General features: G+C 49.0%; 1 protein-coding gene across 1 annotated transcript in view; it reads right to left on the bottom strand.

The window, feature by feature from the left end:
• Positions 1-12,685, bottom strand: part of LOC130303813 (exonuclease 1-like) — a gene marked incomplete at its 3' end in the record, with an annotated part of 72,608 nt that extends 59,923 nt beyond the window's left edge. Inside the window, exons 1-3 of the mRNA XM_056551860.1 lie at positions 12,570-12,685; positions 7,858-8,082; positions 3,920-4,039 (exon numbers count right to left, since the gene is read on the bottom strand). Coding sequence (XP_056407835.1) covers positions 3,920-4,039; positions 7,858-8,018 — 281 coding nt within the window. The remainder of the gene's footprint in view (positions 1-3,919; positions 4,040-7,857; positions 8,083-12,569) is intronic.
• Between the last annotated feature and the right edge of the window lie 4,320 nt (positions 12,686-17,005).

The raw sequence follows: 17,005 nt of genomic DNA, 5'->3' as shown, positions 1-17,005 counted from the left end.
GCTCCTCCTGCAGTCCTATAGAATATAATGGGGTCATCTATACATGAGCGCTCCTCCTGTCATCCTATAGAATATAATGGGGTCATCTATACATGAGCGCTCCTCCTGTCATCCTATAGAATATAATGGGGTCATCTATACATGAGCGCTCCTCCTGCAGTCCTATAGAATATAATGGGGTCATCTATACATGAGCGCTCCTCCTGTCATCCTATAGAATATAATGGGGTCATCTATACATGAGCGCTCCTCCTGCAGTCCTATAGAATATAATGGGGTCATCTATACATGAGCGCTCCTCCTGTCATCCTATAGAATATAATGGGGTCATCTATACATGAGCGCTCCTCCTGTCATCCTATAGAATATAATGGGGTCACCTATACATGAGCGCCCCTCCTGTCATCCTATAGAATATAATGGGGTCATCTATATATGAGCGCTCCTCCTGTCATCCTATAGACTATAATGGGGTCACCTATACATGAGCGCCCCTCCTGTCATCCTATAGAATATAATGGGGTCACCTATACATGAGCGCTCCTCCTGTCATCCTATAGAATATAATGGGGTCACCTATACATGAGCGCTCCTCCTGTCATCCTATAGAATATAATGGGGTCACCTATACATGAGCGCTCCTCCTGTCATCCTATAGAATATAATGGGGTCACCTATACATGAGCGCTCCTCCTGTCATCCTATAGAATATAATGGGGTCATCTATACATGAGCGCCCCTCCTGTCATCCTATAGAATATAATGGGGTCATCTATACATGAGCGCTCCTCCTGTCATCCTATAGAATATAATGGGGTCACCTATACATGAGCGCTCCTCCTGTCATCCTATAGAATATAATGGGGTCACCTATACATGAGCGCTCCTCCTGTCATCCTACAGAATATAATGGGGTCACCTATACATGAGCGCCCCTCCTGCCGTCCTATATATTATAATGGGGTCATCTATACATGAGCGCTCCTCCTGTCATCCTATAGAATATAATGGGGTCATCTATACATGAGCGCTCCTCCTGTCATCCTATAGAATATAATGGGGTCATCTATACATGAGCGCTCCTCCTGTCATCCTATAGAATATAATGGGGTCATCTATACATGAGCGCTCCTCCTGTCATCCTATAGAATATAATGGGGTCACCTATACATGAGCGCTCCTCCTGCAGTCCTATAGAATATAATGGGGTCATCTATACATGAGCGCTCCTCCTGTCATCCTATAGAATATAATGGGGTCATCTATACATGAGCGCTCCTCCTGTCATCCTATATATTATAATGGGGTCACCTATACATGAGCGCTCCTCCTGCCGTCCTATATATTATAATGGGGTCATCTATACATGAGCGCTCCTCCTGTCATCCTATAGAATATAATGGGGTCACCTATACATGAGCGCTCCTCCTGTCATCCTATAGAATATAATGGGGTCATCTATACATGAGCGCTCCTCCTGTCATCCTACAGAATATAATGGGGTCATCTATACATGAGCGCTCCTCCTGTCATCCTATAGAATATAATGGGGTCACCTATACATGAGCGCTCCTCCTGTCATCCTATAGAATATAATGGGGTCACCTATACATGAGCGCTCCTCCTGTCATCCTACAGAATATAATGGGGTCACCTATACATGAGCGCCCCTCCTGCCGTCCTATATATTATAATGGGGTCATCTATACATGAGCGCTCCTCCTGTCATCCTACAGAATATAATGGGGTCATCTATACATGAGCGCTCCTCCTGTCATCCTATAGATTATAATGGGGTCATCTATACATGAGCGCCCCTCCTGTCATCCTATAGAATATAATGGGGTCACCTATACATGAGCGCTCCTCCTGTCATCCTATATATTATAATGGGGTCACCTATACATGAGCGCTCCTCCTGTCATCCTATATATTATAATGGGGTCACCTATACATGAGCGCTCCTCCTGTCATCCTATAGAATATAATGGGGTCATCTATACATGAGCGCTCCTCCTGTCATCCTATAGAATATAATGGGGTCATCTATACATGAGCGCTCCTCCTGTCATCCTATAGAATATAATGGGGTCATCTATACATGAGCGCTCCTCCTGTCATCCTATATATTATAATGGGGTCATCTATACATGAGCGCTCCTCCTGCAGTCCTATAGAATATAATGGGGTCATCTATACATGAGCGCTCCTCCTGTCATCCTATAGAATATAATGGGGTCATCTATACATGAGCGCTCCTCCTGTCATCCTATAGAATATAATGGGGTCACCTATACATGAGCGCTCCTCCTGTCATCCTATAGAATATAATGGGGTCATCTATACATGAGCGCTCCTCCTGTCGTCCTATAGAATATAATGGGGTCACCTATACATGAGCGCTCCTCCTGTCATCCTATAGAATATAATGGGGTCACCTATACATGAGCGCTCCTCCTGTCGTCCTATAGAATATAATGGGGTCATCTATACATGAGCGCTCCTCCTGTCATCCTATATAATATAATGGGGTCACCTATACATGAGCGCTCCTCCTGTCATCCTATAGAATATAATGGGGTCATCTATACATGAGCGCTCCTCCTGTCATCCTATAGAATATAATGGGGTCATCTATACATGAGCGCTCCTCCTGTCATCCTATAGAATATAATGGGGTCATCTATACATGAGCGCTCCTCCTGTCATCCTATAGACTATAATGGGGTCACCTATACATGAGCGCTCCTCCTGTCATCCTATAGAATATAATGGGGTCACCTATACATGAGCGCTCCTCCTGTCATCCTATAGAATATAATGGGGTCATCTATACATGAGCGCTCCTCCTGTCATCCTATAGAATATAATGGGGTCATCTATACATGAGCGCTCCTCCTGTCATCCTATAGAATATAATGGGGTCACCTATACATGAGCGCTCCTCCTGTCATCCTATATATTATAATGGGGTCATCTATACATGAGCGCTCCTCCTGTCATCCTATAGAATATAATGGGGTCATCTATACATGAGCGCTCCTCCTGTCATCCTATATATTATAATGGGGTCACCTATACATGAGCGCTCCTCCTGTCATCCTATATATTATAATGGGGTCACCTATACATGAGCGCTCCTCCTGTCATCCTACAGAATATAATGGGGTCACCTATACATGAGCGCTCCTCCTGTCATCCTACAGAATATAATGGGGTCATCTATACATGAGCGCTCCTCCTGTCATCCTATAGAATATAATGGGGTCATCTATACATGAGCGCTCCTCCTGTCATCCTATAGAATATAATGGGGTCACCTATACATGAGCGCCCCTCCTGTCATCCTATAGAATATAATGGGGTCACCTATACATGAGCGCTCCTCCTGTCATCCTATAGAATATAATGGGGTCACCTATACATGAGCGCTCCTCCTGTCGTCCTATAGAATATAATGGGGTCATCTATACATGAGCGCTCCTCCTGTCATCCTATAGAATATAATGGGGTCACCTATACATGAGCGCTCCTCCTGTCATCCTATAGAATATAATGGGGTCACCTATACATGAGCGCTCCTCCTGTCATCCTATAGAATATAATGGGGTCACCTATACATGAGCGCTCCTCCTGTCATCCTATAGAATATAATGGGGTCATCTATACATGAGCGCCCCTCCTGTCATCCTATAGAATATAATGGGGTCATCTATACATGAGCGCTCCTCCTGTCATCCTATAGAATATAATGGGGTCATCTATACATGAGCGCTCCTCCTGTCATCCTATAGAATATAATGGGGTCACCTATACATGAGCGCTCCTCCTGTCATCCTATAGAATATAATGGGGTCACCTATACATGAGCGCTCCTCCTAGTTGAGGCGCACATATCTCCTCGTATGCAGTCACTCACTCTCGTCTGGTCCTCTCTACGTCTTTCTTGGATGGTAACGTGCAGCCATCAAACACCAGTATGGGCCGGACCCCGTGCGACTTCAGCATGTGAACGAGCTTCATACAATAGGCCACGTATCTGAGGAGGAGAAGACGAGACCCTCAGATCCAGCACTCATCCCCCCAAACTACCTCAGGATATTCACGTCTGCGCCATTCTGGAGACTACAAGTCGCCATATACGTGTCCCTCACATAAATACTATTTATATATGTTTATGTCTAGAACATTCTGACCAACCTGTGAGGAGCCACTTACATGTTACGGATGGGTAAGACAGATCAACTGAGGCCCGTAGAGTGGACCCCCCGACAGCCCGTATCCAAACTGTATCTCATCTTGTATCTATACTAGAGGGGCCCAGCAGGGTACTAGAGCCTCCATGTATCCAAACTGTATCTCATCTTGTTTCTAGAATAGAGGGGCCCAGCAGGGTACTAGAGCCTCCATGTATCCAAACTGTATCTCATCTTGTTTCTAGAATAGAGGGGCCCAGCAGGGTACTAGAGCCTCCATGTATCTGAACTGTATCTCATCTTGTATCTAGACTAGAGGGGCCCAGCAGGTTACTAGAGCCTCCAAGTATCTGAACTGTATCTCATCTTGTATCTAGACTAGAGGGGCCCAGCAGGGTACTAGAGCCTCCATCTATCCTGACTGTATCTCATCTTGTATCTAGACTAGAGGGGCCCAGCAGGGTACTAGAGCCTCCATGTATCTGAACTGTATCTCATCTTGTATCTAGACTAGAGGGGCCCAGCAGGATACTAGAGCCTCCATGTATCCGAACTGTATCTCACCTTGTATCTAGACTAGAGGGGCCCAGCAGGGTACTAGAGCCTCCATGTATCCGAACTGTATCTCATCTTGTATCTAGACTAGAGGGGCCCAGCAGGATACTAGAGCCTCCATGTATCCAAACTGTATCTCATCTTGTATCTATACAAGAGGGGCCCAGCAGGGTACTAGAGCCTCCATGTATCCTGACTGTATCTCATCTTGTATCTATACTAGAGGGGCCCAGCAGGGTACTAGAGCCTCCATGTATCCGAACTGTATCTCACCTTGTATCTAGACTAGAGGGGCCCAGCAGGGTACTAGAGCCTCCATGTATCCGAACTGTATCTCATCTTGTATCTAGACTAGAGGGGCCCAGCAGGATACTAGAGCCTCCATGTATCCAAACTGTATCTCATCTTGTATCTATACAAGAGGGGCCCAGCAGGGTACTAGAGCCTCCATCTATCCTGACTGTATCTCATCTTGTATCTAGACTAGAGGGGCCCAGCAGTGTACTAGAGCCTCCATGTATCCGAACTGTATCTCACCTTGTATCTAGACTAGAGGGGCCCAGCAGTGTACTAGAGCCTCCATGTATCCGAACTGTATCTCATCTTGTATCTAGACTAGAGGGGCCCAGCAGGGTACTAGAGCCTCCATCTATCCTGACTGTATCTCATCTTGTATCTATACTAGAGGGGCCCAGCAGGGTACTAGAGCCTCCATGTATCCTGAACTGTATCTCACCTTGTATCTAGACTAGAGGGGCCCAGCAGGGTACTAGAGCCTCCATGTATCCTGACTGTATCTCATCTTGTATCTAGACTAGAGGGGCCCAGCAGGGTACTAGAGCCTCCATGTATCCGAACTGTATCTCACCTTGTATCTAGACTAGAGGGGCCCAGCAGGGTACTAGAGCCTCCATGTATCCTGAACTGTATCTCATCTTGTATCTAGACTAGAGGGGCCCAGCAGGATACTAGAGCCTCCATGTATCTGAACTGTATCTCACCTTGTATCTAGACTAGAGGGGCCCAGCAGGATACTAGAGCCTCCATGTATCTGAACTGTCTCTCACCTTGTATCTAGAGGGGCCCAGCAGGGTACTAGAGCCTCCATGTATCCTGACTGTATCTCATCTTGTATCTATACAAGAGGGGCCCAGCAGGGTACTAGAGCCTCCATGTATCTGAACTGTATCTCACCTTGTATCTAGACTAGAGGGGCCCAGCAGGGTACTAGAGCCTCCATGTATCCTGAACTGTATCTCACCTTGTATCTAGACTAGAGGGGCCCAGCAGGGTACTAGAGCCTCCATGTATCTGAACTGTATCTCATCTTGTATCTAGACTAGAGGGGCCCAGCAGGGTACTAGAGCCTCCATGTATCTGAACTGTATCTCACCTTGTATCTAGACTAGAGGGGCCCAGCAGGGTACTAGAGCCTCCATGTATCTGAACTGTATCTCACCTTGTATCTAGACTAGAGGGGCCCAGCAGGGTACTAGAGCCTCCATGTATCCGAACTGTATCTCATCTTGTATCTAGACTAGAGGGGCCCAGCAGGGTACTAGAGCCTCCATGTATCCGAACTGTATCTCATCTTGTATCTAGACTAGAGGGGCCCAGCAGTGTACTAGAGCCTCCATGTATCCTGACTGTATCTCATCTTGTATCTATACAAGAGGGGCCCAGCAGGGTACTAGAGCCTCCATGTATCTGAACTGTATCTCACCTTGTATCTAGACTAGAGGGGCCCAGCAGGGTACTAGAGCCTCCATGTATCTGAACTGTATCTCATCTTGTATCTAGACTAGAGGGGCCCAGCAGGGTACTAGAGCCTCCATGTATCCGAACTGTATCTCATCTTGTATCTAGACTAGAGGGGCCCAGCAGTGTACTAGAGCCTCCATGTATCCTGACTGTATCTCATCTTGTATCTATACAAGAGGGGCCCAGCAGGGTACTAGAGCCTCCATGTATCTGAACTGTATCTCACCTTGTATCTAGACTAGAGGGGCCCAGCAGGGTACTAGAGCCTCCATGTATCTGAACTGTATCTCATCTTGTATCTAGACTAGAGGGGCCCAGCAGTGTACTAGAGCCTCCAAGTATCCTGAACTGTATCTCATCTTGTATCTAGACTAGAGGGGCCCAGCAGGGTACTAGAGCCTCCATGTATCCTGACTGTATCTCATCTTGTATCTAGACTAGAGGGGCCCAGCAGGATACTAGAGCCTCCATGTATCTGAACTGTATCTCATCTTGTATCTAGACTAGAGGGGCCCAGCAGGGTACTAGAGCCTCCATGTATCCTGACTGTATCTCATCTTGTATCTAGACTAGAGGGGCCCAGCAGGATACTAGAGCCTCCATGTATCTGAACTGTATCTCATCTTGTATCTAGACTAGAGGGGCCCAGCAGGGTACTAGAGCCTCCATCTATCCTGACTGTATCTCATCTTGTATCTAGACTAGAGGGGCCCAGCAGGGTACTAGAGCCTCCATGTATCCTGACTGTATCTCATCTTGTATCTAGACTAGAGGGGCCCAGCAGGGTACTAGAGCCTCCATGTATCCTGACTGTATCTCATCTTGTATCTAGACTAGAGGGGCCCAGCAGGGTACTAGAGCCTCCATGTATCCGAACTGTATCTCACCTTGTATCTAGACTAGAGGGGCCCAGCAGGGTACTAGAGCCTCCATCTATCCTGACTGTATCTCATCTTGTATCTAGACTAGAGGGGCCCAGCAGGGTACTAGAGCCTCCATGTATCTGAACTGTATCTCACCTTGTATCTAGACTAGAGGGGCCCAGCAGGGTACTAAAGCCTCCATCTATCCTGACTGTATCTCATCTTGTATCTAGACTAGAGGGGCCCAGCAGGGTACTAGAGCCTCCATGTATCCTGACTGTATCTCATCTTGTATCTAGACTAGAGGGGCCCAGCAGGGTACTAGAGCCTCCATGTATCTGAACTGTATCTCACCTTGTATCTAGACTAGAGGGGCCCAGCAGGGTAGTGGAGACAATTCCCACCATTCCTCTTAGTTCAGCCGATGGCCGTGGTGACCCCTACTACCTAGGATGGCGCGGCCCGTCATGTGACGCACTTACTGGTCGGTGGGTTCCCCCTTGGCTAGTTTGTCGGCGCAGGAGAAGGCCCCTTTATGCAGCCAGCAGTACGTGTCCACCGCCACCGTCTGCCCCTTGTACTTCTTCACGTTCACTGCTTCTGTGGAGTCCTTCAGGAACTGCAGTAACCCCTGGATGCCCATCTCAGCAGGCCACACCCCTCTGAGCAGACCACACCTCCTCTGAGCAGACCACACCTCCTCAGCCCTGAAAAAAAAAAAAACACATAAATACCTAGGGCCGTGTTCACACTGCGCCGGAGCCGAACATCTAAGATAGAGAAAAGAACCGATGGGCACCACCTCAATAAGAATAGGGTGCAATAGGCTGCAATAAACTATAAACCCAAAAGAAAAAAGAAAGCTAGCAGCCATATATATATTGCACACCACAAATAGTCAATATATTCCAGAAAAAATATATAAATCTTTATTTCTCTCAAAACAGACAGATGAGTACATACAATTAAAAACAATTAAAAACACATAATCCAAAAGCGGAGGAATATAATCCTGCTACGCCCACCCTGCAGTGGGTACACATTACCCTAAGATGTGAACCAGTCCCGGACTAATGGAACACAACCAATGTATGCAGCAAAATCTAGAGATTATACCAATAAATAGCACCTGGCAAATATGAATACAATATGTAGAACGCCTAGGAGCCTGACCAATGTAGATATAATAAAAGAATATATATGTTGTAAATAACAGTGCAAATATATCTGACCAGTATAAAGTGCAAAAAGCTCAGTGCATGTAATAAGTGTCCCAAATGTGAAGTGCAATACTACGACCTGAGAAAAAGTGCTGTATGTCCATCAAGTCTGGCTGTCAGGCTCAGTGCTAAAGTGCTGCTACCGGGACTCCTCACATCCAAAGCAGGGAGAAGCTGACCCCACGCGTTCCGCCTCCAGCTACGGAGGCTTCCTCAGGAGACTCCTGAGGAAGCCTCCGTAGCTGGAGGCGGAACGCGTGGGGTCAGCTTCTCCCTGCTTTGGATGTGAGGAGTCCCGGTAGCAGCACTTTAGCACTGAGCCTGACAGCCAGACTTGATGGACATACAGCACTTTTTCTCAGGTCGTAGTATTGCACTTCACATTTGGGACACTTATTACATGCACTGAGTTTTAGCTTTTTGCACTTTATACTGGTCAGATATATTTGCACTGTGATTTACAACATATATATTCTTTTATTATATCTACATTGGTCAGGCTCCTAGGCGTTCTACATATTGTATTCATATTTGCCAGGTGCTATTTATTGGTATAATCTCTAGATTTTGCTGCATACATTGGTTGTGTTCCATTAGTCCGGGACTGGTTCACATCTTAGGGTAATGTGTACCCACTGCAGGGTGGGCGTAGTAGGATTATATTCCTCCGCTTTTGGATTATGTGTTTTTAATTGTTTTTAATTGTATGTACTCATCTGTCTGTTTTGAGAGAAATAAAGATTTATATATTTTTTCTGGAATATATTGACTATTTGTGGTGTGCAATATATATATGGCTGCTAGCTTTCTTTTTTCTTTTGGGAGCCGAACATCTAAGACACCTGGGGGAGGACATCTGTGCCCGAATACACCCGACCGAGACCTCCAATGGTCACCGATGTGCAGAATATAGCTGGAGTATACAGTCAGGGGGAGGGGCTAACATGGGGGGATACACAGGGCTGTAGATGGGGGGGGGGATACACAGGGCTGTACATGGGGGGGGGGATACACAGGGCTGTACATGGGGGGGGGGGCACACAGGGCTGTACATGGGGGGGGGATACACAGGGCTGTACATGGGGGGGGGATACACAGGGCTGTACATGGGGGGGGGATACACAGGGCTGTACATGGGGGGGGCACACAGGGCTGTACATGGGGGGGGGGGGGCACACAGGGCTGTACATGGGGGGGGGCACACAGGGCTGTACATGGGGGGGCACACAGGGCTGTACATGGGGGGGCACACAGGGCTGTACATGGGGGGGCACACAGGGCTGTACATGGGGGGGGGGGATACACAGGGCTGTACATGGGGGGGGGATACACAGGGCTGTACATGGGGGGGGATACACAGGGCTGTACAGGGGGGGGGATACACAGGGCTGTACAGGGGGGGGGATACACAGGGCTGTACATGGGGGGGGGATACACAGGGCTGTACATGGGGGGGGGATACACAGGGCTGTACATGGGGGGGGGATACACAGGGCTGTACATGGGGGGGGGGATACACAGGGCTGTACATGGGGGGGGATACACAGGGCTGTACATGGGGGGGGATACACAGGGCTGTACATGGGGGGGGATACACAGGGCTGTACATGGGGGGGATACACAGGGCTGTACATGGGGGGGATACACAGGGCTGTACATGGGGGGGGATACACAGGGCTGTACATGGGGGGGATACACAGGGCTGTACATGGGGGGGGATACACAGGGCTGTACATGGGGGGGGATACACAGGGCTGTACATGGGGGGGGATACACAGGGCTGTACATGGGGGGGGATACACAGGGCTGTACATGGGGGGGGATACACAGGGCTGTACATGGGGGGGGATACACAGGGCTGTACATGGGGGGGGATACACAGGGCTGTACATGGGGGGGGCACACAGGGCTACGAGGAAAGGGGGGTACGAGGGCTGTATACCTGGGGGGGGGTACGGTGGCTGTATACCTGGGGGGGGAGATGTACGGTGGCTGTATACCTGGGGGGGGGATGTACGGTGGCTGTATACCTGGGGGGGGGGATGTACGGTGGCTGCATACCTGGGGGGGGGGATGTACGGTGGCTGCATACCTGGGGGGGGGGGATGTACGGTGGCTGTATACCTGGGGGGGGGATGTACGGTGGCTGTATACCTGGGGGGGGGATGTACGGTGGCTGTATACCTGGGGGGGGGGATGTACGGTGGCTGTATACCTGGGGGGGGGATGTACGGTGGCTGTATACCTGAGGGGGGGATGTACGGTGGCTGTATACCTGGGGGGGGGGATGTACGGTGGCTGTATACCTGGGGGGGGGGATGTACGGTGGCTGTATACCTGGGGGGGGATGTACGGTGGCTGTATACCTGGGGGGGGGGGATGTACGGTGGCTGTATACCTGGGGGGGGATGTACAGTGGCTGTATACCTGGGGGGGGGGATGTACGGTGGCTGTATACCGGGGGGGGGGGGTACGGTGGCTGTATACCTGGGGGGGGGGGATGTACGGTGGCTGTATACCTGGGGGGGGGGATGTACGGTGGCTGTATACCTGGGGGGGGGGGATGTACGGTGGCTGTATACCTGGGGGGGGATGTACAGTGGCTGTATACCGGGGGGGGGGGTACGGTGGCTGTATACCTGGGGGGGGGATGTACGGTGGCTGTATACCTGGGGGGGGGATGTACAGTGGCTGTATACCTGGGGGGGGGGGGATGTACGGTGGCTGTATACCTGGGGGGGGGGATGTACAGTGGCTGTATACCGGGGGGGGGTACGGTGGCTGTATACCTGGGGGGGGGGATGTACGGTGGCTGTATACCTGGGGGGGGGATGTACAGTGGCTGTATACCTGGGGGGGGGGGGGATGTACGGTGGCTGTATACCTGGGGGGGGGATGTACAGTGGCTGTATACCGGGGGGGGGGGTACACTGGCTGTATACCGGGGGGGGGGGTACAGTGGCTGTATACCTGGGGGGGGGGATGTACGGTGGCTGTATACCTGGGGGGGGGATGTACACTGGCTGTATACCGGGGGGGGGGGTACAGTGGCTGTATACCTGGGGGGGGGGATGTACAGTGGCTGTATACCGGGGGGGGGGATGTACGGTGGCTGTATACCTGGGGGGGATGTACGGTGGCTGTATACCTGGGGGGATGTACGGTGGCTGTATACCGGGGGGGGGGGATGTACGGTGGCTGTATACCGGGGGGGGATGTACGGTGGCTGTATACCTGGGGGGGATGTACGGTGGCTGTATACCTGGGGGGATGTACGGTGGCTGTATACCGGGGGGGGGGATGTACGGTGGCTGTATACCTGGGGGGGATGTACAGTGGCTGTATACCTGGGGGGGGATGTACGGTGGCTGTATACCGGGGGGGGATGTACGGTGGCTGTATACCGGGGGGGGGATGTACGGTGGCTGTATACCTGGGGGGGATGTACGGTGGCTGTATATCTGGGGGGGATGTACGGTGGCTGTATACCTGGGGGGGGAGATGTACGGTGGCTGTATACCTGGGGGGGGAGATGTACGGTGGCTGTATACCTGGGGGGGGGGGGGTACAGTGGCTGTATACCGGGGGGGGGTACAGTGGCTGTATACCGGGGGGGGGTACAGTGGCTGTATACCGGGGGGGGGGGGGGGGATGTACAGTGGCTGTATACCGGGGGGGGGGGGGGGGGCTGGCAGGGGTTATATACACATATATATATGGACACGGTGGACTCCTAGTTAGAGGACTAGGTATTAAACCCCGTGCAGAGGAAGGAGTTGCCCATAGTAACCAATCATTTCGCTTCTTCCATTTTGCAGCGGCTTTGTTGAAGATTAAAGAATCTGACTGGTTGCTGTCTGCAACTTTTCCTCTGCACAGTTTATAATAAATCTCCTCCTGTATAATTACCGGGGCCACTATACTGCCGCACTACAAGTCCCAGCGTGACACCTGGTCAATCATGAATCCCCCACCTGGTGGTAGAGTCCACTCCTCCTGCCCGGGTCCGGTGGACTATCCCGAACTCGTCACCATGGGAACCGGCTCCGAATCGCTCCCACTGAGGCTTTAAACTGAGCGCGCCCGAGCCTTAAGCACCGCCTACCTGACTCACGTGACCCCGCGGAAGGAGCGGGGCCTGAGAACTCCGGGCGCCATTACAAGTAAGGGAAGACCACGGCCCGAGAGGTTTAGCTGAGACTTGGGCAGCCTCTTGTTTGTGCCCAGGACTGCGGTACCATCTGGGGTCACGGCTGAGTACAGCCCCGCGGAGCGGTGATTAGGAGAGGCTGGCAAGTGGTCACGTGTTAGAAAGACGTCATGTGACATGTTTACGTCACCGAGGAACGTGGCGCGAAAATTGTGACTGGAAAAAAGAAATTGGCGCCAGAAATAATGAAAAGAGGAAGATATAAGGAGTTACACAGGACTGTATATGGGGGATACACGCGGTTATATAGGGCTGTATATGGGGATACAGGTGGTTATATAGGACTGTATATGGGGGATACACGCTGTTATATAGGGCTGTATATGGGGGATACACGCGGTTATATAGGGCTGTATATGGGGGATACAGGTGGTTATATAGGACTGTATATGGGGGGGATACATGTGGTTATATAGGACTGTATATGGGGGATACACGTGGTTATATAGGACTGTATATGGGGGATACACGTGGTTATATAGGACTGTATATGGGGGATACACGTGGTTATATAGGACTGTATATGGGGGATACACGCGGTTATATAGGACTGTATATGGGGGATACACGCGGTTATATAGGACTATATGGGGGATACACGTGGTTATATAGGGCTGTATATGGGGGTTACACGCGGTTATATAGGACTGTATATGGGGGATACACGCGGTTATATAGGGCTGTATATGGGGGATACACGTGGTTATATAGGACTGTATATGGGGGATACAGGTGGTTATATAGGACTGTATATGGGGGATACACGCGGTTATATAGGACTGTATATGGGGGATACACGCGGTTATATAGGACTGTATATGGGGGATACACGCGGTTATATAGGACTATATGGGGGATACACGTGGTTATATAGGGCTGTATATGGGGGTTACACGCGGTTATATAGGACTGTATATGGGGGATACACGCGGTTATATAGGGCTGTATATGGGGGATACACGTGGTTATATAGGACTGTATATGGGGGATACAGGTGGTTATATAGGACTGTATATGGGGGATACACGCGGTTATATAGGACTGTATATGGGGGATACACGCGGTTATATAGGACTGTATATGGGGGATACACGCGGTTATATAGGACTGTATATGGGGGATACACGCGGTTATATAGGACTGTATATGGGGGATACACGCGGTTATATAGGACTGTATATGGGGGATACACGCGGTTATATAGGACTGTATATGGGGGATACACGCGGTTATATAGGACTGTATATGGGGGATACACGCGGTTATATAGGACTGTATATGGGGGATACACGCGGTTATATAGGACTGTATATGGGGGATACACGCGGTTATATAGGACTGTATATGGGGGATACACGCGGTTATATAGGACTGTATATGGGGGATACACGCGGTTATATAGGACTGTATATGGGGGATACACGCGGTTATATAGGACTGTATATGGGGGATACACGCGGTTATATAGGACTGTATATGGGGGATACACGCGGTTATATAGGACTGTATATGGGGGATACACGCGGTTATATAGGACTGTATATGGGGGATACACGCGGTTATATAGGACTGTATATGGGGGATACACGCGGTTATATAGGACTGTATATGGGGGATACACGCGGTTATATAGGACTGTATATGGGGGATACACGCGGTTATATAGGACTGTATATGGGGGATACACGCGGTTATATAGGACTGTATATGGGGGATACACGCGGTTATATAGGACTGTATATGGGGGATACACGCGGTTATATAGGACTGTATATGGGGGATACACGCGGTTATATAGGACTGTATATGGGGGATACACGCGGTTATATAGGACTGTATATGGGGGATACACGCGGTTATATAGGACTGTATATGGGGGATACACGCGGTTATATAGGACTGTATATGGGGGATACACGCGGTTATATAGGACTGTATATGGGGGATACACGCGGTTATATAGGACTGTATATGGGGGATACACGCGGTTATATAGGACTGTATATGGGGGATACACGCGGTTATATAGGACTGTATATGGGGGATACACGCGGTTATATAGGACTGTATATGGGGGATACACGCGGTTATATAGGACTGTATATGGGGGATACACGCGGTTATATAGGACTGTATATGGGGGATACACGCGGTTATATAGGACTGTATATGGGGGATACACGCGGTTATATAGGACTGTATATGGGGGATACACGCGGTTATATAGGACTGTATATGGGGGATACACGCGGTTATATAGGACTGTATATGGGGGATACACGCGGTTATATAGGACTGTATATGGGGGATACACGCGGTTATATAGGACTGTATATGGGGGATACACGCGGTTATATAGGACTGTATATGGGGGATACACGCGGTTATATAGGACTGTATATGGGGGATACACGCGGTTATATAGGACTGTATATGGGGATACACGCGGTTATATAGGACTGTATATGGGGGATACACGCGGTTATATAGGACTGTATATGGGGGATACACGCGGTTATATAGGACTGTATATGGGGGATACACGGGGTTATATAGGACTGTATATGGGGGATACACGCGGTTATATAGGACTGTATATGGGGATACACGCGGTTATATAGGACTGTATATGGGGGATACACGCGGTTATATAGGACTGTATATGGGGGATACAGGCGGTTATATAGGACTGTATATGGGGGATACACAGGGTTATATAGGACTGTATATGGGGATACAGGTGGTTATATAGGACTGTATATGGGGATACATGTGGTTATATAGGACTGTATATGGGGATACACGTGGTTATATAGGACTGTATATGGGGGATACACGTGGTTATATAGGACTGTATATGGGGATACACGTGGTTATATAGGACTGTATATGGGGGATACAGGCGGTTATATAGGACTGTATATGGGGATACAGGCGGTTATATAGGACTGTATATGGGGATACACGCGGTTATATAGGACTGTATAAGGGGGATACACGCGGTTATATAGGACTGTATATGGGGGATACACGCGGTTATATAGGACTGTATATGGGGGATACACGCGGTTATATAGGACTGTATATGGGGGATACACGCGGTTATATAGGACTGTATATGGGGATACAGGCGGTTATATAGGACTGTATATGGGGGATACACGCGGTTATATAGGACTGTATATGGGGGATACACGCGGTTATATAGGACTGTATATGGGGGATACACGCGGTTATATAGGACTGTATATGGGGGATACACGCGGTTATATAGGACTGTATATGGGGGATACACGCGGTTATATAGGACTGTATATGGGGATACACGCGGTTATATAGGACTGTATATGGGGATACACGCGGTTATATAGGACTGTATATGGGGATACACGCGGTTATATAGGACTGTATATGGGGGATACACGCGGTTATATAGGACTGTATATGGGGGATACACGCGGTTATATAGGACTGTATATGGGGGATACACGCGGTTATATAGGACTGTATATGGGGGATACACGTGGTTATATAGGACTGTATATGGGGATACACGCGGTTATATAGGACTGTATATGGGGGATACACGCGGTTATATAGGACTGTATATGGGGGATACAGGTGGTTATATAGGACTGTATATGGGGGATACACAGGGTTATATAGGACTGTATATGGGGGATACACGTGGTTATATAGGACTGTATATGGGGGATACACGTGGTTATATAGGACTGTATATGGGGATACACGTGGTTATATAGGACTGTATATGGGGGATACACGTGGTTATATAGGACTGTATATGGGGATACACGTGGTTATATAGGACTGTATATGGGGGATACACGTGGTTATATAGGACTGTATATGGGGATACACCGTGGTTATATAGGACTGTATATGGGGATACACGTGGTTATATAGGACTGTATATGGGGATACACGCGGTTATATAGGACTGTATATGGGGGATACACGCGGTTATATAGGACTGTATATGGGGGATACACGCGGTTATATAGGACTGTATATGGGGATACACGCGGTTATATAGGACTGTATATGGGGGATACACGGGTTATATAGGACTGTATATGGGGATACACGTGGTTATATAGGACTGTATATGGGGGATACACGTGGTTATATAGGACTGTATATGGGGGATACACGTGGTTATATAGGACTGTATATGGG

The sequence above is a fragment of the Hyla sarda genome, unplaced genomic scaffold (assembly GCF_029499605.1).
Source record: "Hyla sarda isolate aHylSar1 unplaced genomic scaffold, aHylSar1.hap1 scaffold_1248, whole genome shotgun sequence".
Lineage (NCBI taxonomy): Eukaryota > Metazoa > Chordata > Amphibia > Anura > Hylidae > Hyla > Hyla sarda.
The sequence above is the reverse complement of the archived record's forward strand: the minus strand, read 5'-3'. Positions and strand labels throughout refer to the sequence as shown.